Source organism: Crocodylus siamensis, chromosome 15, assembly GCF_052110815.1.
Source record: "Crocodylus siamensis isolate JL-2025a chromosome 15, ASM5211081v1, whole genome shotgun sequence".
NCBI lineage: Eukaryota > Metazoa > Chordata > Crocodylia > Crocodylidae > Crocodylus > Crocodylus siamensis.
In genome coordinates, this window is record NC_143409.1 from 46,632,554 (window position 1) to 46,656,371 (window position 23,818).

Here is a 23,818-nt window from a genome sequence, read left to right on the forward strand (position 1 = left end):
GGGGCTGCAGTGCAGGCGTTTCCCAGCACAGCCCCTGCAACACCTGCCAGAGCACAACCCTGGACTGTGAACACCAGGGGATTTCCCAGGCCCAATGAAACTATCAGCCCCCATAGTACTGGCAGCCACGCGTGACGTAATACTCATGACTTGGGACAAATAATAATGAAAACAGACAGGATGGGACAGAAGTGGAGATGAAAGGTTCATAACAAGGCTGCCAACACAGTGCAGGAAGCAGCTGCAGCCGCAGCCAGAGGACGCTCAAACCCAGTCTCCCGAGCAGAGGCAAAGCAAGAGCAGCCTTGTCTCCTTCAGAGGCAGCCAGAGCCCCCTGGTGACAGCTGTGAGCAGCCGGACCCAGCGCTGTCCCTGGTGCACAGGACACGCTGCAGGCCTGGGCTTTGCCGCAGGAAGGGGAAGCTGCTTTTCCTTCCGCTTGGCCTGAGATTTCCTGCAGCTGCTTGTCTTGTGATCTGGGATCCAGGCAGAGCTGGAGACTCCAGGTAATGGAGAGAGATGCCTGAGCCAGCTTCCTCCTTTTCTTGGCAGCCTTCACCATAACCTGTGCCCTTTCCTTGCAGATTGTGCCTTGGCCCAGCTGGCGTGGGGGGTGATGGCTGCAGCAAGGCTGGCTCAGGTAAGCTGCTGGGCAGGAGTGATGGGGGGCAGGGGGAGGATCAATACATAACGGAGGAGAAGAGAAGGGGAAATGCAAGCCCCTCTATTTGCTAAGTGTTCTGGTATCTAGAGGGTGAATTACACTTTGACTCTTGAGGGGGGTCTGCCAAAAAAAATTAAACTAGTCATTGATTATGAAATCCACCTAAGTGAAGAAGCAATCCGATCAGAGGACCCCTCCCCCCATTACGATTTTCAAATCTTACAAGGGGGCTCTTGTCTCTTATAGGGGGATCAGACCCACCCCCACCAAGCTCCCCCATAGTTCACATCCTGCTGGTATCCAGTGGCAATGGTTTCAAAATGGCAATAAATATTGCCCAGTTTGATTTATCTTTGGATCCGAATGAGGGAAGCGGTTTGGTGTCTGTCTGAACTAGTGCATGTGAAAAAAATGCAGCCTTCCCTCGGCTGCTGAAAAGAGAGGTTTGTGGTCATGTACTGAGTGAGGAATACGGTGTTGTTTCAGAGCGCAATCCTCTTTGAAGAGGTAGCTATATATTTCTCCAAGGGGCAATGGGATATGCTGGATCCTGGCCAGAAAGCCCTCTACAAAGATGTGATGTTGGAGAATTACAAGACCCTAAATTCAGTGGGTAAGAATTTGTGTCCCCTTGGTAATAGAAGCATCAACTTTCCTATTATCTCCCCTGGGGTATCACTGAAGTCCTCAGGCTGGCTTCTACTTAGGGTTCTTCCCTGATCCCCAGATTTCAGGGGAATTAATGCTATACTCCACAGCTACACCCACTCCCATGGCAAGAAAGATGTGGCAACATAATGGAACTATTACAACTTCCCTGTCTCTAAGGCTTCCAAGCAAGGGGATGGCTGTGTGACCCCCTCTAGTTTTAAACAAGAGAACCTACTTTTTTTACAGATTTCACATCTCCTCCATTCCCGTGATAGGCTGCATGATTGGAAAGGGATCATGTCTCAGCCAGGTTAGAAACAGGACGGAGAACATCCCATGTTACATCATCCCCCCCAAAATGTGGAGAATCTTTGGATTTCCATCAGAAGCAGACCTTGCAGAAATGATCAGACCTCTCCAGAAGAACTCCCTGGAAGTTTCCCCATCTGTTCAGTTTGTACCAGGGCCCTTAGCCGTGCAGAAAATCACTGTTTCAATAATTGCAAAGTTCTGGTCTCATCTATTTATTTTTTCTGGATTAGGACTCCATATTACCAAACCTCAAGTGATCTCCCAGCTGGAACAAGGGGAAGACCCATGGATCCCAGATCTCCAGGACTTGGAGGAAAGGGGGATCTTGCAAAACATTAACACAGGTGAAGAATTGTTTGAATGGACACTGACCATCTGTCATTGACATAAGTACCTGGGATTTCCCCAAAGACCCCCTAAGTTTCCCATTTCCGACTCATCTCACCCCAATCAGGAATGTCACCAACAGGTATTGTATCTCCAGGGTAGAGCTCACTTATGTCTTCCCACCTCTTGTGACTGACACCTGATACTTGTTTTCTTCCCCCTAGGTGTTCATGTGAGATATAAAGACAGAACTTATCCCCTCCTCCTATCTCCCTCCTCTGGGGAAGGTGTTTTGGGGGTGGGTATTTTTCTCCTGCTTTTTCAACCCACCAGTTGTTGTGGGTTTCTGAGCTGCCTCTTTGCTGTTTTCCTTTCTGAGGGCCCTTTTCTTCCCACCATGATGAATTACTCCTGCCTGGGCTTCCTCTCTGCCCCCACAGGTGATGGGATGGTGAGTGGGAGCAAGGAGGAGAGTCCTGGCCAGAAACATCTTGAGGAGCGGCAACCACACAGCTCTAAAGGAGATACCTCCCCCAGCCCTGGCCAGGGAGAAGGTCCTGAAATTCAGCATGGAGTAAAGGAGCAGGAGGCATGCCTGAGATGTGATAAAGCTGCTTGCCCTGCAGCGAGCGTGCAAGACGTGGAGGAAATCCCCGGCCCGCCTAGAACCTGTGCAAAGGAGAAACTGCATGAATGTGCTGAGTGTGGCAGACACTTCAGTCGGAGACCAAACCTGATTAGACACCAGCGCATCCACACAGGCGAGAGGCCATACAGCTGCACCGAATGTGGGGAGAGTTTCAGTGTGAGTTCAAACCTGACCCGGCATCAGAGAACCCACAAGGGAGAGAGGCTCTACACATGCCCCGAGTGTCCAAAAAGCTTCAAGCAAAGCGCAGACCTGGTCTCCCACCAGAGGATCCACACGGCAGAGAGGCCTTACAAGTGCTCCAGGTGTGGTAGAAGGTTTAAACGGAGCTCTGACCTCACGTCTCACCAAAGACTGCACACGGGGGAGAGGCCCTATCGCTGCCCAGACTGTGGGAAGAGCTTTGGGCAGAGCTCAGACCTCCTCTCCCATCGCACCGTCCATACCAGGGAGAGGCCCTACAGCTGTCTCGAGTGTGGGAAATGCTTTGCTTATTTCTCATCCCTGATTTCCCACCAAAGGCTGCACACAGGGGAGAGGCCTTATTGCTGCCTCCACTGCGGAAAGAGCTTCCGCCAGAGCTCGCACCTGACGGCCCATCAGAGACGCCATACAGGGGAGAAACCGTTCTGCTGCCCCGAGTGCGGGAAGAGCTGCCAGCGCAGTGCAGACCTGGTTGTGCACCAGAGGATCCACACAGGTGAGATGCCCTACTGCTGCCCCGACTGCGGGAAGAACTTCAAGAGGAACTCAGAGCTAATTTCCCACCGGCGAATTCACACAGGGGAGAAGCCATACGGGTGCCCTGAGTGTGGGAAGAGCTTCAGCCAGAGGTCCCACCTTGTTGTTCATCAGAGGATCCATGCAGGGGAGAAACCCTACAAGTGTCTGGACTGTGGGAAGAGCTTCAAGGGAAGCTCGGAGCTAATTCTACACCGGAGAGTCCACACGGGGGAGAAACCATATCAGTGCCCTGAGTGCCAAAAGAGCTTCAGTCAGAAATCCCACCTCATCAGACACCAGAGACGCCACACGGGGGAAAGGCCCTACAAGTGCTCTGTGTGTGGGATAAGTTACAAGGCAAAGGTCTCGCTGTTATCCCATGAGAAACTCCACGTGGGACAGAAGGCAGGGGGACCTCTGACTGTGATGTGATGGGTCTGTGCTTGTCTGAAGCAGCATATCCATTTGCTGCTTGTCATTTTGCAAACTCGTGGAAGTTGGGTGAAGACCCAGAAAGCTGGAAAGGAGCAATTATAGTTCCCATCTTTAACAAAAGGGGGATAGGAAGATTTGGGCAACTATAGATCAGTGCAGCCAACCTTGAGAGCTGGAACGTTACTGATGCCTATCATCAAGCAATCTGTTTGCTGTCCCCTTGGTGCTTCCAAAGTGATAAGCAGGTGCCACATGGATGGTTCATGAACAAATCACACCTGATCAACCTGATTTCCTTTTCTGTGATGTAGTGTCTTCACTGATGCAGGGAGGGGGTTGATGAGGGGAAAATGCAGCAGTTGATGCAATGTACCTTGGCTTTAGTAAGGCTTTTGACCAAGCTTGCCATGACTTCTTCATAAGCTGAGATATGGTCTTGATCCAGGGTGGCCAACCTGCAGCACATGTGGCATGGGCAGACTTTGGGTGTAGCGCACAGCAGATCAGAGAGGGGGCAGGCAGCGGGGAGCAGAAAGCAGAGCAGACTGGGCATGGAGCAGAAAGCAGATTAGGCAGGGGGAGGTGATCAGAGTGGTATTCTGGGAGGGCATGGGGCTTAATTAGTGGCATGCCTGCCAAAAAGATTTAACCCCACTGATCTAGAGGAAACTGCTAGTGCGCGGGTGTATAAATTGTTGGAGAAGCATGCTCAAAGTGTAGTTATGAGCTAGTCAAAGGGAGATATCAAGTGGGCACTTTAGAGGAAAGAATTAATCAAAACAGATTAGGATTCCTGCTGCCTTTTCCCCTCCCCCACTCCCCTGGAAAAAAGCAAAAGCTTAATGGAAGCCGTTAATGCTCTCCTTGAAGCCTTTCTATATTCTTTTTCACTCTTTTCCCCATCTGAACTATCCCTACTCTCCTCCAGGGCACCGGTACCAGAGTAAGGGTTCATTATTACTGCCATTTTATTTATTCCTTTATGTGCATTTAGTAATAAAAGAGTGGTTTCCAAAACGCTGCAAGATCCTAGACTTCAGGAATCATTTGTGCAATAAAGGTAGCTGCTCTCACAGATACCTAGAGAGAAGAGATGGGATAAGAAAGCTTTGTGTGCAGTCTCATTGCCTTCCTGTCCTCCAGACTTTCCCCAAAGTCTGTCTCCAATACCTGGAGTCTCTGGCTCATTCTGGGATCCCAGTTCAGAACAGAAGCAGCATAATAAAGCTTCATTCCTAACTCCATGCCAAGCAGAGAGAACAGACTTAGTCTTCCTGAAGCAACACTTAGGACCCTCCAGGGCCTACGGCTATATTCCTTTGAAGCTGTTACACCTGAGATTTCTGGTGGGCTATATTTGTGCTTAGCCATTATCACTAGAGGTCTTCTGGGCAAAAATTCAGTCCAGGTCCCCAGGGCAGGGATAGGGAATGGACATAGTGCTGGTCGTCACATGCCATTTTTGATAGGCATGCGACAAACTAGCCCTGTACCCTCCCCAAGTGCATGCTGATCCTTTTCCCCTGCCTAATCTTATCTGATTTCTGCTTCCTGCCTTGTGCTCCCTGGCTGATCTGATGCTCTGTATTTATTATTGCTTGTTGGTGTTCACTGTGGCTTTTGGCAGCACCTAGTAAGCGGGTGGGGGATACACAGCAGGGAAAGGACTGGAGAAGCAGGTGGTTGGCTCACCCCAGCAGCTCCCTGGTAATTCCTTACCTGATCTGGTTCTATTGTAGCCATTTCCCATCCACATCCCAGAGATGATGCAGTGAACCTAAGTGAAGTGAGGATGTTGTTCTGCAGTCTGTCTGGGCAAGAGGGGCAATGGGTAAGGATGCAGAAAGGGTTTCAGTCCATCTCACATACTTATTCCCTGGAAAAAAATGTATGGGTTCCCTTGGCTCCCATCCATTGGAATTTGGCACATCCAAACATCCCATGCAGGTAGACAGTTGCACAGTGAGCAAACACACATGCATATCTGTCCTCTCTATGCATGGTTTTTAGTTTACAAACAATAGAAGGTAAATTACTGCCTAAATTTACTACCTGAATGAAGTGGTGCACTATACTATGTTCAAAGATATTTCTGTGCATCTGCACCACAATCATTTCTGAATGTTGCACTAGATCAATTCCAAAATTTCACCCGGTTTTGTGGACAGCTGTGAGAAAAGCCCTATTGATTTTAGGGGGGAGGAATGGAAACCTGGAAAAGCCTGATTTAGAGGAACATAGAGGCCAAGCAAAGCCCATTTCAGACTTCATGAGCAGGAATTACCTTTGGGGTTCCCTCTTGAATTTGATTCATTTGTATTTATACTTAAAGTCATTTAACATGTTTACCTATAAAGAAACAATTAAATCACATAATACCATGCAAAGTTCTGCTCAGAAGTGAAGATGACTCTCTAGGATGGCATGTACTTCTCTCTTCATCAGAAGGTGCCTGTGGGGATGAGTCACTAGGATTCCTGCAGCCAAAATGGTTCCAATTCCTTATCAATGCAGTACGTTCACTTGGGACGTAGGGAGATGGGAACAAAGCAATATACTGCTCAAAAGCAACCTTTTGGGAGATTGGGTGCCACATCCCAGCTACATCAGGACAGAGGGACACAAAGTCACAGTATTTGTCATCAGTGAAGTGTTGCCAGTACTATGGTGTGAGATATTTTATTAGCAAGAAAACTGGGAGCTACTTCAAAGGATGTTGCTATAACAGCAGAGTCAATTTGCCAGGTATATGTATACCAGTTCTCTTGAGAAACCAATCACCTGAGCCCAGTTTTGGGCTCCATAATTCAAAAAGGATGTAAAGAAGCTTGAGAGAGTCCAGAGGAGAGCCACACGCATGATCAGAGGTCAGGAAAACAGACCTTACGCCGACAGGCTGAGAGCCATGAGACTCTTCAGCCTGGAAAAGCGCAGGCTCAGAGGTAATCTGATGGCCACCTATAAATTTATCAGGGGTGACCACCAGGATCTGGGGGACATTTGTTCACCAGAGCGCCCCAAGGGATGACGAGGTCGAACGGTTATAAACTCCTACAAGACCGTTTCAGGCCGGACATAAGAAAGAACTTCTTTACTGTCCGAGCCCCCAAGGTCTGGAATTGCCTGCTGCTGGAGGTGGCTCAAGCACCTACTTTGAACTCCTTTGAGAAACATTTGGATGTTTATCTTGCTGGGGTCCTACGACCCCTGCTGACTTCCTGCCCCTGGGGCAAGGGGCTGGACTCGATGATCTCCCAAGGCCCCTTCCAGCCCTAATGTCTATGAAAAACCTCAGGTAATGAGCTCACAAACCAGTACCATGACAAGATCAAAGCTGCAACAGTGCAATTTGGTGGTCACATCATTTGGAGCAAACCTACATACACCAAGAAATCCAGGGCCATACTGCTTCAAGCGTCATGGAGCTGTGTATCACAGTATTGGCATGCTAAATCTGCAAGACAATGAAAGGCTGAGCTATGGTCAACTTCTTGCAGCGGATGCTGAAGAACGCTCAGTGAAAGGATATCAAGACCTGGAAATCAGGACCCAAAGCTGCAGGGTTTGAAGGAAATGCTTGAAAGCTGTAATCTGTGCATTACATCTTATGGAAAACCTCAAGGTAAACAGGAAGAAAATGCCAGAGTAGCTGCTAAAAACAGAGAACCAACAAGTATTTCTCAGTTTTGTTTCTGAGGATGGTGGTCCACTGGCTAGCATGCATCTAGTTGTTTATCCAAAAACCCTGCAAATCCTTCTGCTCCTACTCAAACTATACAGTACTTTGATCCATTAGCACATCATTAAAAGGAAAAACTGGCACAGTAGAAGGAAAAAGAGGAAAAGTGGTGAGAAGAAATTAAATGAGCTTGAGCTGAAGCTCAAGCTCAGCAGTGTAATGTATTCAATATTGTGTTACAACCTAAAGCATTCTTTAGTGTTAATCATTTAGAGAGCTCACGGTTGGAAAGAAAATGGGTGTAGAGTGTTATTTTAGAAAGAATGTATGCATAAAGCAAATATGCAACCATAATGAATGTTTTTAGCAAAAATTTGCTGGATACACATTTGTGATAATACCAAATGAGTGGAAAACATCTGCTTTGAAATCTACATTTCCAGAAATATAGAGACTTTCTCCTACCACCCACAAGAAGGGGAACATACTTGTAGGCTGCTTATTTCAGGTCATACCCTCCTGCGGGGCTATGAGAGTTGAATTCCTTTGTACAAAGAACGTCAAGGGAACACAGCTAAAACCTTGCCTTTTTGCTAAGAAAAATCTTGCCCCTGCCAGAGAAAGTCAGGAAGAAATGACAGATGTCACCCTATTTTATTACTAATATTTTAGTTGTCATTATGATTATTAATAATAAAATTTACCTCCCCCTAAGACTTTGCCACCCCCCTCAGCCACAACTGAGATGTCCTTCTAAGATATGCATCTCTTTTACCCTTACTGATTGGCATGAGGCCACACAAGCCAATCCCAAGAGAATTGATTAATACATCTAAGAGTTCCCCATCCCATTTTAACCCCCTAAACTCACTTCCCTCTCCAAGCCAGAAAACGAAACCAGGAATACAGGGGATAGGGCAGCACTGGGCATGCTCAAGCAGCAGGCCTCTTGGGTTTGTGTTCCTCCAAACCCTGGTTGACAGCACTAAACATGCATTTTCACTCACACCACTGGGCTTTGTAGAAGATAAGATGAAGCAGAGCAGTCCAAGCAAGTTCAAAACCACTTTAGAGGGTTTCTGTCTGTTCCAGCTCCACCAGGCCTGCTGAAGAACTGAGCCTTGCAAACAAAAGGGAGGTGGGCCTGGAAGATGCAGGGGTTCCTGGGAGCCTATGCTACCAGAATGAGAAAAGGATTTAAAAGTGCTCAAACTGAACAAAGAGAGACTCCCACTCTCCTCTGCTCTTATTTTTCCCAATAGGAGCCCACCCTGCCACCCCAGGCACCATGGGCAGTGCAAGGCCTATTGCTTCACAGGTGGGGCAGCCTGCTCCATCCCCACAGTGCATTAACAGCTACATGGTCCCAGGGACCACTTGTGCAAGAAAAGGCAGCAGCCCTGAAACTCACAGATCCCAGGGGAGCAGAGAGGAGAGGAGGTCCAATGTGTTCAGAGTCCCTGTCCTGCCCAACCCCAGCGCTTTCCCTGAAGGCTCTCTCCATTACCTGAGTCTTTGGACCCCAGATCACAACACAGAAGCAGCAGCCACAAAGATGAGCAGTCTGTTCCCAGGCTGGAGGGAGACAGAAAGCAGCCTCTGCCTCCCTGTAGCAGTACTCAAAGCCCTCTGATCCCCACAGCAGTGCTCCAGTGCAAGTGTTGCATTCATCTGCTTAGTTTCTATCACCACAGGGCTAGAGCTGTTACTAACACAGAGGAGGCTGCTCTTGCTCCTTCTGTTATCAGGATATGGAGGGGGCTTGCAGCTGCTACCCCACCAGCTGGGTCTGTGCCAAAGTGAGAGATCATTACAGCCCTGGGCTGCCCAGCCCAGGGGAGGTCTTTCTCCTTTCTCCCCTGGCTGCAACCAGCCCCCAGGGCAGACCTGCTGACAATTCCCAAGCCAGAGACTCCAGGTAATGGGGAGACCTGGAGAAAGCCCTGGGCCAGGCAGGACAGGGGCTCTGCACACACGGCCCCTCTGCACCCATCTCTGCTCTTTGGGGTCTGCAAGTCCCAGAGCTGCTGTTTTTACTGACACACAAAGGCTTTCGCTCCCATTAGAAGGGTGAATATCTTCAGAAATGGCTACAGGCCCTGAGGGTGGGAAGGCCTTTATTCAAAGGTTTAACCTCACCCTGCGCCAGCGTATCCACGTGGGAGACAGACCCTATACGTACCCTGACTGTGGCAAAGGCTTCAGCCGGACCTCGAACCTCCGCAAACACCAGAGTGTGCACACGGGGGAGAGACCCCACTGCTGCTAGGACTGTGGGATGGATTTTGCTCCCTTCTTGTCCCTTGTTTTGCACCGGAGAGTCCACACCGGGGAGAGGCCCTACAAATGCCCCAACTGTGGGAAAGGTTTCAAGCATTGCTCGGACCTTATTCGCCACCAAAGAATCCACATGAGGGAGAAGCCCTACAAGTGCCCCGAGTGTGCAAAGGGCTTCACCCAGAGCGTGCACCACAGTTCACACCGGGGAGAGGCCCTACAAATGCCCTGACTGCGGGAGGGGCTTCAAAGAGTCCTCAGACCTAATTTCCCACCAGATAGTCCTCGTAGGGGAGAGGCCTTACAAATGTCCTGACTGTGGCATGGGCTTTACACAGAGGTGGAACCTCAGTTCACACCCAAGAGTCCACACTGAGGACAGGCCCTACAAATGCCCTGACTGTGAGAAGGGCTTCAGACAGGGATCAAACCTGAATGACCATCAGAAAAACCACACGGGAAAGAAACTCTACAGCTGCCCGGAGTGTGGAAAGAGCTTCGGACGAAGCTTAGACATGATTTCCCACCGGCGAATCCACATGGGAGATAAACTGTACATGTGCCCTGTGTGTAAGAGGAGCTTCAGCCACAGATCCTGCCTCATTCGACACCAGAGAATCCATGAGAGGCCTTACAAATGCCCTGAGTGTGAGAAAAGCCTCAGTAACTGTTGTATATAGGAGAAAACACACGGGAGAGAGGCCCTACAAGTGCACTGTCTGGACAAAGCTATAGGGCTCCCTAACGTCCCATTATAAACTCCACACAGGATAGACGGCAGCAGAAGCTCTCTCCATGGAGCAACGAGTCTGTTGCCTCCAGAACTAAGAATAAAAGTGATCTTAAATAGGAGAACTTCGGGTCCACTGGTTATGGTTGGGGTGGAGGGAAACGTGGATACTGAGTAGATGACTCATTGCAGAGTCTGGTGAGAGACTTTCTGTGGCTGCCACACGTTCTCCAGTTTAAGGTAGAGATAAAAAATCCTCCTTGCATTTTTATCTCTGAGTGGCCCCTGCTCCACACCTGAGCTTAATTAAAGATGACACATTTGCTGTGTAAATGCCATGCCCCCAAAGCCCCTCAGAGTGGGTGGCTGTTAGATATTCTTCAAAGCAGCAAAGAACCCGTAGTGCTGGAGTTGTCTGGCAGTGCAAGCTGCTGCTAGCACCAAAGCTGCTGCCATTGCCCAATACAGTGCAACCCCCATGAACGATGACTTTTTTGTCCCTGGCGGCAGGGGGTGGCGGGAGTGTGGCAGCGCCAAGCAGGACAATGTTGGCAGTGTCTTTTCATAGGGGTTGCACTGCCATGCTCAGGGGGTTCACATGCATCCGCATGCACCCCCTACATGTTGCCAATGCCTCTCCCTGAGGCAGGATCCTTCCTATCCATCCTATACAAAGCAGTTGTCTAACCTCTTAGCCAAGCTACACAGTCAGCCCTGGCACAATACAAGACATTACATGCTAACCTGCCTCAGGTAAAGCAGGGGGGATCACAGTGCCCAATGTCTTTCTTCTGTAGAGGTTGTTAGATGCACTCAGTGTCTACTGTAGCTTTTATCTGAAAGGTTGCTGCTTCTCCAACACCTGGAGATCCTACAGGACTGTGTAGAGAAGCTCAAGAGATCCTAGGAAAAGGATCACAACCCATGCTACAGAGGAAGACAAACCTCCACAGTCCATACTGATCTGCCTGTGAGTAAAATTCCTTCCTGACCCCAAATACGGCGATCAATCTGACCCTGAGTAGAAGAGCAAGACCCTCTAGCTAGGAAACTTCAGGTTTAAGAGCCAGAAGGAGCATTGGCACACCTCAGTCAAAATTGCCAGTCTTGGCTACGACCAACACCCAATGCTGAGGAAGGCTTAAAAAAAAACCCTGACATGTAGCAGTGGGAACAGAGGAGAGGGAATTCCTAGCTCGATTTGAATTTTTAAAAGAAAACAAGGAACATGGGAATTTTTGTTTGATTTATTTTATTTAGTGAATGCAAATCTGCAAAGCCAAGCAATAGCCTTTTTTGTTTGGTAACTCGAGAGAAAGAGAAGAGAATGGTAATCAAGCTTCAGTAATTACAAAGTGACAAGGAAATATAAAGATTTTTTTTTGTGGCAGCTTCTAACTGTAATGACCCACTGAACTACCAAAGGAATCTAGCTGCAGTAAAACATATTACACACCTACCATCCTAAGTGTTTTAACACTCTCAGGCACATTTAGATGCACTGCATGTGCCTGTTTTAAACCTCCACTTCAACACTGAACCTCAGTGCTATTACACAGACCTTAACACTTGACCTAAAGCCAAGCTGCATTGCCACCATACAATAGATGACAGATATTTTGTATGGGGACAGTCCACTTCATTGTTAATTAGCTGCTGGTTCCCAAATTCAGGGTAGAGCCACCCATTGCATACACCTACATGTACAATTAGGGCAATGCAATAAACTACAGCACAATCTGCACTGAAGTCAACTGCTCCTGGGTGCAGCATCTGCACGTGCGCCTGGAACTGCACCACTCTGAACTGGGGGTAGGGAAGCTGGGGGTAAGCTCCAGGCTCCACATGGCAGTGTTAGGTGGCAAAGGGGCTGGCTGGGGCACAGGGGTGCTAAGATGTGGGGTTAGGTGGCAGGCAGCCCCTGCACTTAAGCACCCTTATGTCCCAGCCAGCCCCTGCCACTGTCTATGCATGAGTTTCAGTGCAGGTAAGTACTCCAGCATAAGACAGTACTATCCCTGACAGTACTATTTTACAGTGGAGTTAATTTACTGCACCCTAATACTGGTGCACATATAGATGGTGACGCTTTACTGCAGAGCTAATTAGCCTACTCTGCAGTAAAGTGCACATGTAGATGCACCCGGTGTCTACTGTAGCTTTTATCTGAAAAGTCGCTGCTTCTCCAACACCTGGAGATCCTACAGGACTGTGTAGAGAAGCAGCAGGCTGTCAAATAAAAACCAAAGCCAACAGCTGGAGCATTTCAACAGTCCCCTGCAGCTGTTGGCAGGGGCTATATGGTCCCAGTGCTGGCTCCCCACAGAGCTCAGGAACCCCAAGGAGAATCCCAGTTCCACTGCCTTAGTTTCTACCATCATAGGCAACGTGTAGGGGGGGCACATGCCCCCTTGACAGAGCTGTCTCTGTTAGATACATTTGAGACAGTGGCAGATGTTCGCCAGCTCTGGCCCCACCACTGATGCCACCAGTGGTGTCTGCAGGAGCACGCCAGCTCTGCCCCCGCCACTGTGGGTGCACCCCAAATTCAGGAGGCACCAGTCGCCCATGCCTACCATTGTGCGCAAGGCCCTTTATGTCAATGGACTTGGAGGGCTGGGAAAGGAAAGGAGCCCACTACACCCTGAACTGCAGCCATCCCCGGTGGTCATCCCAGGTCTGCACCAGTCCTGTCCCACTACTCTGGGATGGCTTACCAGGCCCAAGCATGGCAGTTCATGCAGGGGAACTGCTGAGACCTGCTTGGTCTCGTCCTCCAGCTGCAATCATGGATGTGTCAAATGTTATGTCTGCCAACATGCAATAACCCTTTTTTTTTTTAAGTAAAATGTTTTATGTCCGGAGTCAAATCAGCCCAATCAATTCCAAACCCGTGAGTCATTCAAGAACCACATGTGGCCCTGCTACCGGCAAGCATCCTCCACCCCCACCTGGGGCTTCAGGTGCTTCCAAATCCTTTGGCAGGCATCCTATGTGCAGGCCCAAACCCCCGAGGCTTGGGGCCTGGATGCCCCCGAGTTTCTCCTGCCCTCAGCCATGTGGCTGTAGGAGCAAACTAATAAGTCTCCCGTTTCCATAAGGTCGGTGTGTAGCTGAGCTCTTCCCAGTGGAAATGAAGGTGGGTTAACTATGCATTACCTCGGTCTGGGTACAATTCGTTTCTCAAATGCGATGGAGAAACTTGGGTATTAAGGCATGTAATTCCACCCCCCCCCCCCGGGGAAAACCACCTTGGAGGTCATGGTGTTCCCCCTGTCAGGTAAGTATCTGGGTTTTTGTTGTCGTTTTGCCTTTTTGAAAGGACATTTTCATAGACATTTCATAGACATTAGGGCTGGAAGGGACCTCGGGAGATCATCGAGTCCAGCCCCTGTTCCGAGTCACATCAGCCAAAGCAGTTCATTCAGTCCCACTGCCCGCCCCGCCACTGGGCCGGGGGCCGGGCTCCCTCCCCAGGAGGAGCCTCTCCGAGGTGCCGCGCGGCCCCGCAGACCCGCCCAGGGGCCGAGGGGCCTCCGCCAGCAACGCGCGAAGCCCGCGTATATCTCCCACGGGCTCGGGCCCGCGGCCCTGCCCCGCTCTGTCCCCGTGTCACGCACCACGCGGGCCGCCCTCCGACCTCGACCCCGACCCTCGGGCGCGGCGGCGCAGCAGGAAGGGCCGGGGCGGCGGCGGCGGAGGAAGCGGAAGGAGCGGCGCTGCCGGGCGGGGGAGGCCTTGCCGGGCCGGGGCTGCTGCTGCGGGAGGGTCGTGCGGCCCGGGCCGGGCCATGCAGGCGGGACGCGTGCGCAGCGGGGAGGCCCCGGGGGAGACGGAGCCAAGCCCCTTCCCTGCCTGACAGGCGCGGGGGCCGGGCCGGGCGGGATCGTCGCCGGCGGGAGGCAGCGGAGATGTCTCGGGAGGACCCGGCCCGGGTAAGGCGGCGCAGCTCACGAGGTGAAGTCGGAGAAAGCCGAGCGGTCGGCACGGAGCTGAGGAGAGGCGGTTGTGGAGGCGGGCGGGTAAGGGTGCGGGGCAGGAGGGAGGGCAGCAGCGGGACTGCGCAGCTGTGAGGAGCCCCCGCAATGGGGGAGGGAGCAGGGCAGGAGCTGGGGTGAATGGGGCGGGGGCAAGTCGTCCTGAGGCGGGGGAGGGCACGGCTCCCCGCAGCTGCACGCACATGTGCCCCCGCGGGGGCTCGGGGCTCTGCCTGCCTGCACAGGGGGCAGCGATGGCATCGTGCGGCCGAGCTCCCAGGGGAAAGGCAGCAGGGTGCGGAGCCCCGTGCCCTGCCTCTGCCCCACGGGGGCACCTGCCTCCCCCAGAGATGCACGCTAGGGTGGGGAGTCATGCCCCCCCACGACGAGCTGCCCACTGCACAGCCTGCCCCAGCCCTAGAGCCCCATTTGCCCCTGCCCCACTCCCCCCCTGTGGGGGCTTTGATCTTTCCCCTTCCCTTCCCCCACAGCCCCTTCCCCTCTGCAGACTTACCAGCTGGGTGCTTTCTACATGCACTTGAAGGAAAATACTGAGATTTGAGGACTGTAACCTGAGATCATGAGTTTGGGTTGATTTGATTTGCAAATTGGGAGTCTGGTGACTGTTTCGTGAGAGTTGGCATTACTGCAGATGTTAAGTGCAGTTATAAGGCCTTGCCACACGCAGACACAGCTGCTTACAGTGGTACTGGCAGCTTCTGTAACACAAACACAGCACTACTGGAGGCCTCACTAACTGTTTGAGGACACTTTGGATAGCTCCTGGACACTACATATGCCTCCTTCCTTAACAGAGGATAACAATCCCAATCCCCAAAGCCACCCTTATTTTTATACAGCTCTGAGTCACTGTCACGTAACAAACAACCTGTTGAGGAGTGGCAGTGGCTCACTATACAGTCTGAAACATGGATTAAAGCAGGGCTGTCCAACATGGAAGTGCCGTGGAAACCCTCCACTGCTGCACCACATTCCTACACTGCCCCAGCAACCCACACTGTGTCACACCACTCCCTTGACAGTGGCAAGAAATGAAGGCCAGAAAAGGGAGGACAAGCCCAGCCCAGCCTGGAGATGCCACATGCTGTTGCAGCTGGAACAATTTGGGGAGCAGAGGCTGGCCAAGATCCCGGGAGCTGAAACAACCCCTGTACAGCCTGCGTGTCACCAGTTTGACAGCCCTGTGTTGAAGCTTTGCACTAGACACACACTCTGGTCTGCTCCCAGTCATTCCAGCTGTCGCTGGGTAGCTGGGCATTTATGCTAGAGAGCCAAAGCTGGCTAGACATGAGGATGATAGACACAGGGCTCCCTACTGTATCATTGGCTACAAAAGCAGTTTACCTTCACCACATTGTCTCTTCTAGACTTGGGCTAACCTTTTGGAGGAAGTTTATGCCTGGTGAGGTAGTGGATTCCTGAATGCACTGGTAAAAAGAGCTGTTATTAGCCCATGAGGTTTTTTGGGTAAATGTACTTTCTTTTATTAGACCAACTAAATAATTGTCAAAATTGTTCTTTGAAAGCTTTTGGGCACAAACACCCTTCTTATTAGCCCACAGTACTCAGAGACCACAAGTCCATCTGAAGAGACAGGACATGGCCTTAAACATTACAGGTTGGTTGTTTGTCTGTTTGTTTCAATAAAATAGCGACATGATTTTGAAATGAGCCCTTTCAGGAAGAGCAGCTGCCTGGCTCCAGTACTGAGAGTGAACATATCTTTGTGCATCACTTGAACTAGGATTTTCTCGACTTCCCTATGATGACCATGGTGGGATTGTGGATAGGCCAGTTTGTACTTGAATGGAGGACTCTTTTTTTTTTCCCCCCCCAGATGCCAGTGATTTTCGAGGAGGTGGCTGTGTATTTCACCAAGGAGCAATGGGCTCTGCTGGACCCCAGTCAGAGAGTCCTCTACAGGGACGTCATGCTGGAGAACTATGAGACTGTGACCTCGTTCAGTAAGGATTCTTGTCAGCTGGGTTATTAGAAGCAGTGAGATCTCTGTGGTGCAAGATTCCCAAGGATCAGTATCACAAGTTAGAGAACCCATGTATTAATGACAGTTTCCTCCACAGTCCCTTCAGAGACAGTGGATGGGCTGATCCATGCCCCATTCAGGGCCTCCAGGCTGTGCTGTATGTCCCTGCCTGTGCACCTGTGTATAAAAATGCACCTCAACCAAGATTTTGCATCTTCCTCCCTTCCCATGACTGGTTCCCTTCTCAGAAACTGGTAACACTTGGAATACCTGTACTGTGCCAGATTACTGACACTCCCCCCACCCCCGCCATGGTTTGAGGCAATCACAACAGTAAAGTTCTGATCTGACCTGCTTTCTTCTATTGCAGCAGGATTCCCAGTTTCCAAACCCAACTTGATTTCCCAGCTGGAACAGGGAGACGAGCCGTGGGTCCCAGACCTCCAGGACTCAAAGGAATGGCAAATCCCAAGAAACATCCCCACAGGTGAGGAACTGGTTAAACAGATGTTGAATACATCCATTGCTGGCTTCAACAGCTGCAGATCTCAACAGGGCCTTCTGGCTTCCCCCAGTTCTGCCTCACTTCACCTGGGTTAGGATTTTCCTGGCCTGTGTCAGATCCTTATGTGAGAAGCAAAGGGGCGGGGGGAATATCTTTTCCTGAACCCACTGTGTATTTGGGAGTGATGTAAGACAATCAGGCAAAAATACCTTTCTCGGGGTGTCTGAAAGCTTATCTAACTTCTCTCCCAACTATACAGTTTGTCTAATAGAAGGTATCACCATAAAAAAACCCAAACTCTTGCTTCTTGCTTGTACTCTGGACCATCATGGCTACAACAGCATTCCAGCTCTCCTTACATCATGGTGGCAGATGTCACTCATAAATTCCTTCCCAACCTGACTTGAGACCAGGCAGCACTCCCATCTCTCAGTACTAAAAGCAGATGTGAAGACAGAAATTGCCTCTTCCTTCTGTTACACAAAAAGACCGGAGAGGAGCCCTTGGCTTCTGATTCTTGCCCACCCTAGCAATTATTGGTAGGGGGGGGCATTATTATTATTATTATTGTTGTTGTTGTTATTAGGGCCTGTGCCCCTTTCTGAAGCTTCCTTTATCTGTGGCACAGGGAACAACGACTACCTGGACTGCTCCCCTATCCAAGCAGGGGATGGGGTGGGGAGCAACAGCATGGAAGAGGGTCCTCAGAAGGGAGGCCTGCAGCCAGGGCAACTCCACAGCATACTATTGGAGAAACTGCAAGGGGACACAGCCCTACACTCCAAGAAGGAAGAAGCATTTGCAAGGTTATGTGGGGCAGAGAAGCAGCTGGGAAACTCCCCAAGGACCACACTGCCCAACAACACTCACCCAGGGGAGGATAAGGAGCACCTGAATGAAACCACAGTCAAGCCGGGAACCTACCTCATCATCCACCAGCACATCCAGACAGGGGACAACCTCTACCCCTGCCCCATCTGTGGGAGGACTTTCAAGCAGAAGTCAGACCTCACACTCCACCAGCGCATTCATGTAGGAGATAGACCCTATAAGTGTCCTGACTGTGGCAAGGGCTTCAGCCAGAACTCAAACCTCCGCAAACACCAGAGGGTCCACACAGGGGAGAGGCCCTACCGCTGCCTGGAGTGTGGGAAGGATTTTGCTAGGTCCTGGTCTCTTGTTTTGCACCGAAGAGTCCACACAGGTGAGAGGCCCTACAAATGCCCTGATTGTGGGAAAGATTTTGCTAGGTTCTCATCCCTTATTCTGCATTGGAGAGTCCACACAGGGGACAAGCCCTACAGTTGCCCTGAGTGTGGAATGGGCTTCACGCAGAGCTCACATCTCATTTCACACCGGAGAGTTCACACTGGGGAGAGGCCTTACAAGTGCCCTGACTGCGGGAAGGGCTTCAACCATCGCTCAGACCTGATTCGCCACCGCAGAGTCCACACGGGGGAAAAGCCCTACAAGTGCCCTGATTGCGGGATGGGCTTCACACAGAGTGTGCACCTGAGTTCACACCGGAGAGTCCACACGGGGGAGAGGCCCTACAAATGCCCTGACTGCGGGAAGGGCTTCAACCATAACTCAGATTTGATTTGCCACCAGCGAGTCCACACAGGGGAAAAGCCGTACCAATGCTCCGACTGTGGGATGAGCTTCACCCAGAGGTCGACCCTTAGTTCACATCAGAGAGTCCACACAGGGGAGAGGCCTTACTGCTGTCCTGATTGCAGGAAGAGCTTCAAGAAGCGTTCACAGCTGATTTCCCACCGAAGAGTCCACACGGGGGAGAGGCCCTACTGCTGCCCTGACTGTGGCAAGGTCTTCAAGCAGCGCTCAGTCCTCATTTCCCACCAGAGAGTCCACACGGGGGAGAGGCCTTACAAATGCCCCGATTGCGGCATGGGCTTCACACAGAGGACGAACCTGAGTTCACACAGGAGAGTCCACACTGGGGAGAAGCCCTACAAGTGCCCTGACTGTGGGAAGGGCTTCAGGCAGATATCAAACCTGAATGACCATCAGAAAAACCACACCGGGGAGAAACCCTACAGATGTCCTGAGTGTGGTAAGAGCTTCAAATGGAGCTCGGGGCTGATTTCCCACCGGAAAATTCACATAGGAGATAAACCATACGCGTGCCCTGTATGTGGGAGGAGCTTCATTGAGAGATCCTACCTTATTAGACACCAGAGGATCCATACAGAAGATAAACCGTTTGTATGCAGTGTGTGTAGGAGGAGCTTCAGCCAAAAATCCTACCTTATTAGACACCAGAGAATCCATGAGAGACCCTACAAGTGCCCTGAATGTGGGAAAAGCTTCAGTAAACGCCCAGCCCTCATTGTACATGAGAGAAAACACACGGGAGAGAGGCCCTACAAGTGCACTGTCTGTGGGAAAAGCTACAGGGCAAAGGGCTCCCTAACGTCCCACCAGAAGCTTCACACAGGGTAGAAGGCAGCAGGCGCTCTCTCTGTGGAGCAATGAGTCTGTGCCCTCTTACATCTAAAAATAAAAGTGACCTGAGTAGGAACAGCGGGAGATAAGTAGAGGTGGGTTGTGGCCAAGGGAGGAGGGAGGAGTGGGTACTGAGTGGGGAGAGACGCTTTTTTCCATGCCACAAACAATTTGCAGTTTAGGGTAAAGATAAAAATGCCGTCTTGCAGTTTGTCTCTGAGTGGTCCCTGCAGTCCCTAAAGCCCCTCAATGCAGGTGGCCGTTGAATGTTCATCAGGAGTGCAGCCAAGGATGAGCAGGGCCATAGTAGTTTGGCAGTGAAATGCCAGAGGATATCCAAGACAGTGATGCTGCACACATGGCCCCTCATTACCCCTCTGTACTCTCCCAGGGTCTGCGAATCCCAGAGCTGCTTCCTTGCCTGCAGTAACTGTCCCTGGAACCTCAAATCTCACAACCTTGTGGACCCTGCTCACTTACTGAGTGTACTGAAGGGAGGAACAGAGCTACCCCACCCGTGATGCTTAGCACAGTGTTCAGTGTACCAGGCATCCAGGAAATCCACGGGGAGGCACTGAGGTTGATTATTGAAGAAAACTGGGTAGAAATTCTGCAGAAAAGTGGGGGTCTTATATCCTCTGAATGCACGTGAACAGCATCCTCATGTTACCTGCTTTTCTGTTCTTCCTGTTGGCACAATGTGATTTGTCTTGCATTGGACAATTCCTTTGTTTTCATAACACTCAGCAACAGCTTGCCTGTTTTGCTGACTTCTGCAGCAGCCTGTTAGCATTCATTTTCTATGGGATGGTGGACATCCAACTAGCAGGCTTTGCTTTTGATTTCCTGTTTCAATATTTTACATGCACAAAGAAGGAATAATATAGGATGTTTTTTTAAAATATCAATACGTAGTAATTTGAGGAGTTCCTTTATAGTTTAGAAATTAGAATGTAGTCACTTAAGGAGTTATGTATGGCTTAAATTATTAAAAAGCAAAACAAAAAGACAAAACAAATGCCAAGTAATTATGTTTAAAGGCATGCGCACAGTTTGTGGTGATAGTGTGTCAGGTGAAAATCAGAGATTTGCTTCGCATGAAGTATCACTGAACTGAAGCCTAGCACCATCTGCCAGCTTACTTAAGAGTTTGTGGGTGGCAGGTGCGCATGACATGTTGCCTAATACTTTTTCTGTGGCTGCTTTTTAAATTCGTTTCTCATGTTTTTCCAGAGCTTTTCCCAGTTTTTGAATTTGTGCAAATCTATACCCTATAAACTTTAAAATGATACAGAGTGTGTGGGTATATAGTAAACACAAATACCTTAACACCTTCTGAGACTATCTACTCCTTAGTTTATTAGGGTATAGATTTTTTTTTACCTGTTTATCCCAGTATGTTCCTAATAAAATGGCAGTTGTGAAACTGCTGTCTGGGCAGTATCCTAATATCTTCTATGTTCTTGAGTTCTCATATTGATGAGTGAGGAACCTTACATTGGGTCCATTTTCACTTTCATGCACTCCCCTCCAAACCCATCTACAGTTCTGAGTCTACTCGCTGAATCAGCGCAGGGGACCAACAACCTCAGAAACAAAACACAGGACAGAACCCAGACTGGGTGTAAGTGTTACGGGTCACTCACAGGTAGAGTGGTTGGTTCTTGGGGGAGCTGATACAGGGACAATGCCAAGTATTACAGAGTGTGTACACATGAACTACGTAGACTTAAAATAAGGTGACTGAACTAAGAGGCTGAGACTGAGAGGGCTGATGCTGGGCAGACAGACTTATCTAGAGAAAGGTCTGAGAGGCATGGGCATGATTGTAGGGGAGGCTGGAGGCCACGATTAGGACCCTTAAGGCACAGTTAGGGCTAAGAGGGTCACAATTAGTGCTGCAAGGCAGTAAGGCTTGGAGAGCCAGGATCAGTGTCTAGAGGGCAATTTTGATACCCACAAAACATAAATAGTGCAAGGCAGCCAGTAAAAGAAACTTGTCAGCAAATGGAGGGTCTGGTGGCAAAGAGGACTCAGGATCCAGTAAAGGAAGGGAAGGGAACCGACAGACAGCATCACCAGGATCAGTCCAGGGCTCTGGGGCAGGCTCCCTATATGATAAAATGTGGCAGGCAAGACAGCAAAAGGGAGTACACCAAAGAGCTGGAGTGAGGGGGAGGATTAGTTTGGCCATTAGGGCTTGCCACAGCCTGGCCAGTCCTATCCCAAGCATTCACTTCCCATCATTCTAGTTTCCTGGCGGCTTCTGTGGTACCCTGTCTTTTGGCCATGATAACTAGATCCCTGCTTGGGTGATGAATCTTCTTTTCCCAATATTCTGTTATCCTTTTCTCTCCCTGACTGGCCCTGTAGATGGCATCATCAAAACCCCATCCCCTGCCCTGGACCCATTCTAGGAGGGAATGACACAGCACAGCTGTTGCCCTGAGGGGTCAGGCCAACACGCAGGATCTCAGTATTGCACTTAGACAGGAGGGGGTGGTCTACAATTGCACATGCACACATAAAAATCAATGAAGCACACACTCACTAGGTGCATACACCCCTATTAGGCATACACACACTACCACCTCAGGCACATACACTATACACCCCAAATTTAGACAGAATCAGTTACCAGTTACCAACACCTACCCATATGTGGATTACTAATTCATATACCACACACAATATCTATATGTGTGTGTGTGTGTATTGACTAATTTACACACATACCACCCACTTCCACATAAAAGTGAGTTCCTAAATTGGGTATTGTGATATGTATGTACGTACGTATGTATGTATGTGCTTAGTGTACTTGGGATACCTGGAGAAAGGTTAAGGTAAGAAAGTAGAAGTGTAGGAGGGAGTTAAAGATACCAGGACTGGGATTACGGTAGACTAAAGGGGCCTGGGCTGAAGAACTGAGGCATGGGGGTAACTTTAGTTTAATTGATCTTAACAGATTAAAAGACAATGCCCAAAGCCTGCAGAACAGGGAAGCATGCTGGCACAGAGTCTGGGACTGGAGCCAGAGCTACAGAGGAGCTGAAAAGGTAGAGGGGGAGAGGAGGGAAAAATGGGACTAAAGGAAAGTGTGGGTGTTAAAGAGGGGCTCTGGGTGTGGGGAGCCGGAGGATGGCTTCAGGGCAGCTAGAGAAGTTGCAGAGAGCAGCAGTAGGTGCTGGAAGCTGGAGAGAACTGCAGGACAGCTAATAGGAGCTGGGAAGCACAGGCCAAAACCATACAATATCCATATGAAACAATAACAATCGATACAAAAATGATAATAATACAATGTACAACAGTAAAAATCAATACAAACCTAATAATACAATATAAAACAGTGGATATCCAAAACCAAAAACTTGCTACCAAACTAAAAATATTTAAAACTTTTCCTAAGTTTGAGCTCACTTATACTTATCTATAGGGAATAGAGAAGGAGAGAAAAAGTCAGAAACAGTTGGGGAAGGGGAGCTAATGCAAAAAAAAATAAAAATGAAAAAACGGGGTTTTGCTACATATTCCCCTGCTTGACATCAACCTTACACAAGAGGGATGTCACTATACTGTTTGAACACCATTGTTCAGCTATATAGAAAGGAGGTATGTCATTTTCAGCTGGTTTGAAGTTAAAACAAAACTTAGGCAGTTAAAAGATATTGAAAGAAAAAAACCTTGTGGGGTGGAAGAGAAAGAGAACAACATAATGAGGTTGATTTGAACAGTTACAATGGTATAGTTGTCTCTTTGCTTATTAAAATATGACTTTGAATGCAGTTTTTTACACACATCTTGTTATACTGTTATTCTAAGTAGCATTTGAATCCTTAAGAGAAGTACAGAAAGAGAAAAAAACACCGAAAAAACAAAAGACCAAAAACAAAATATTTTAAGATCAGATAGTTTAGAGAAGGGGGTGAACAAAGACAACCCCCCCCCAAAAAAAAACAAAGTACACCTAACCTTTAATAAATATCATTTTGCTAACCAAGTGGAATCTAAAACTTTTTGAGAATCGCTGCCCTTGTAGGTTTCCAGTCCAACTGGATGGAAGTGTTCTGCTCTGGCATCCACAGACAGATTCAACTTTTAGAGGGGTTACTACCAAGGACTTTTATTATATTTTTATGATATTGATATGTATTTGAACTATGACAACTTAAACATAAAACATTTAATAAGACAACACAAACAGACAGGACAATTGTTTTGTAATTTTGCCATGGCTGTGATGAGGAAGATGCTGCTGCTGATAGTGAGGCCTCATGGTTTATCGGTCACCTTCGATTACACTGTGGTTTTTGCAGAAGAAAGCAAACACACACAAACCTGCCAAGGAAACCTCCTTGCAGTGGCTGATTATTCATATTTACAAAGTACAATGCTGACACATGCAGTGGCAGTGCACG

At 49.3% G+C, this 23,818-nt stretch overlaps 2 protein-coding genes and 1 pseudogene across 13 annotated transcripts; all 3 read left to right on the forward strand.

Moving 5' to 3' along the window:
* Window positions 1-361: 361 nt before the first annotated feature.
* On the forward strand, window positions 362-8,027 carry LOC149852563 (uncharacterized). Of its 4 annotated transcripts, none has more exons than XM_090030022.1 (5): window positions 362-506; window positions 585-640; window positions 1,151-1,277; window positions 1,858-1,971; window positions 2,395-8,026. In XM_090030022.1, exons 2-5 carry the CDS (start codon window positions 617-619, stop codon window positions 3,756-3,758), a joined length of 1,629 nt encoding a protein of 542 aa, XP_089886148.1. In that variant the 5' UTR covers window positions 362-506; window positions 585-616; the 3' UTR covers window positions 3,759-8,026. The 4 variants fall into 4 exon arrangements, with proteins under 4 accessions (XP_089886148.1, XP_089886147.1, XP_089886149.1 ...); XM_090030021.1 differs by having other exon boundaries at window positions 445-506; window positions 1,562-1,971; window positions 2,395-8,027; XM_090030023.1 differs by having other exon boundaries at window positions 445-506; window positions 1,151-1,273.
* Window positions 8,028-9,338: 1,311 nt separating this feature from the next.
* Window positions 9,339-10,633, forward strand: LOC149852564 (uncharacterized; annotated as a pseudogene).
* A 1,136-nt stretch (window positions 10,634-11,769) lies between these two features.
* LOC149852565 (uncharacterized) lies at window positions 11,770-23,195 on the forward strand. 9 transcript variants are annotated; one of them, XM_090030004.1, is made up of 5 exons: window positions 11,770-14,382; window positions 15,972-16,063; window positions 16,283-16,409; window positions 16,800-16,916; window positions 17,563-23,195. In XM_090030004.1, the coding sequence occupies exons 3-5, from the start codon at window positions 16,283-16,285 to the stop codon at window positions 19,395-19,397; spliced, it is 2,079 nt and encodes a 692-aa protein (XP_089886130.1). In that variant the 5' UTR covers window positions 11,770-14,382; window positions 15,972-16,063; the 3' UTR covers window positions 19,398-23,195. The 9 variants fall into 9 exon arrangements, with proteins under 9 accessions (XP_089886130.1, XP_089886134.1, XP_089886131.1 ...); XM_090030008.1 differs by having other exon boundaries at window positions 16,001-16,063; XM_090030007.1 differs by lacking the exon at window positions 11,770-14,382 and adding an exon at window positions 14,490-15,912 and having other exon boundaries at window positions 16,001-16,063.
* Window positions 23,196-23,818: the final 623 nt, after the last annotated feature.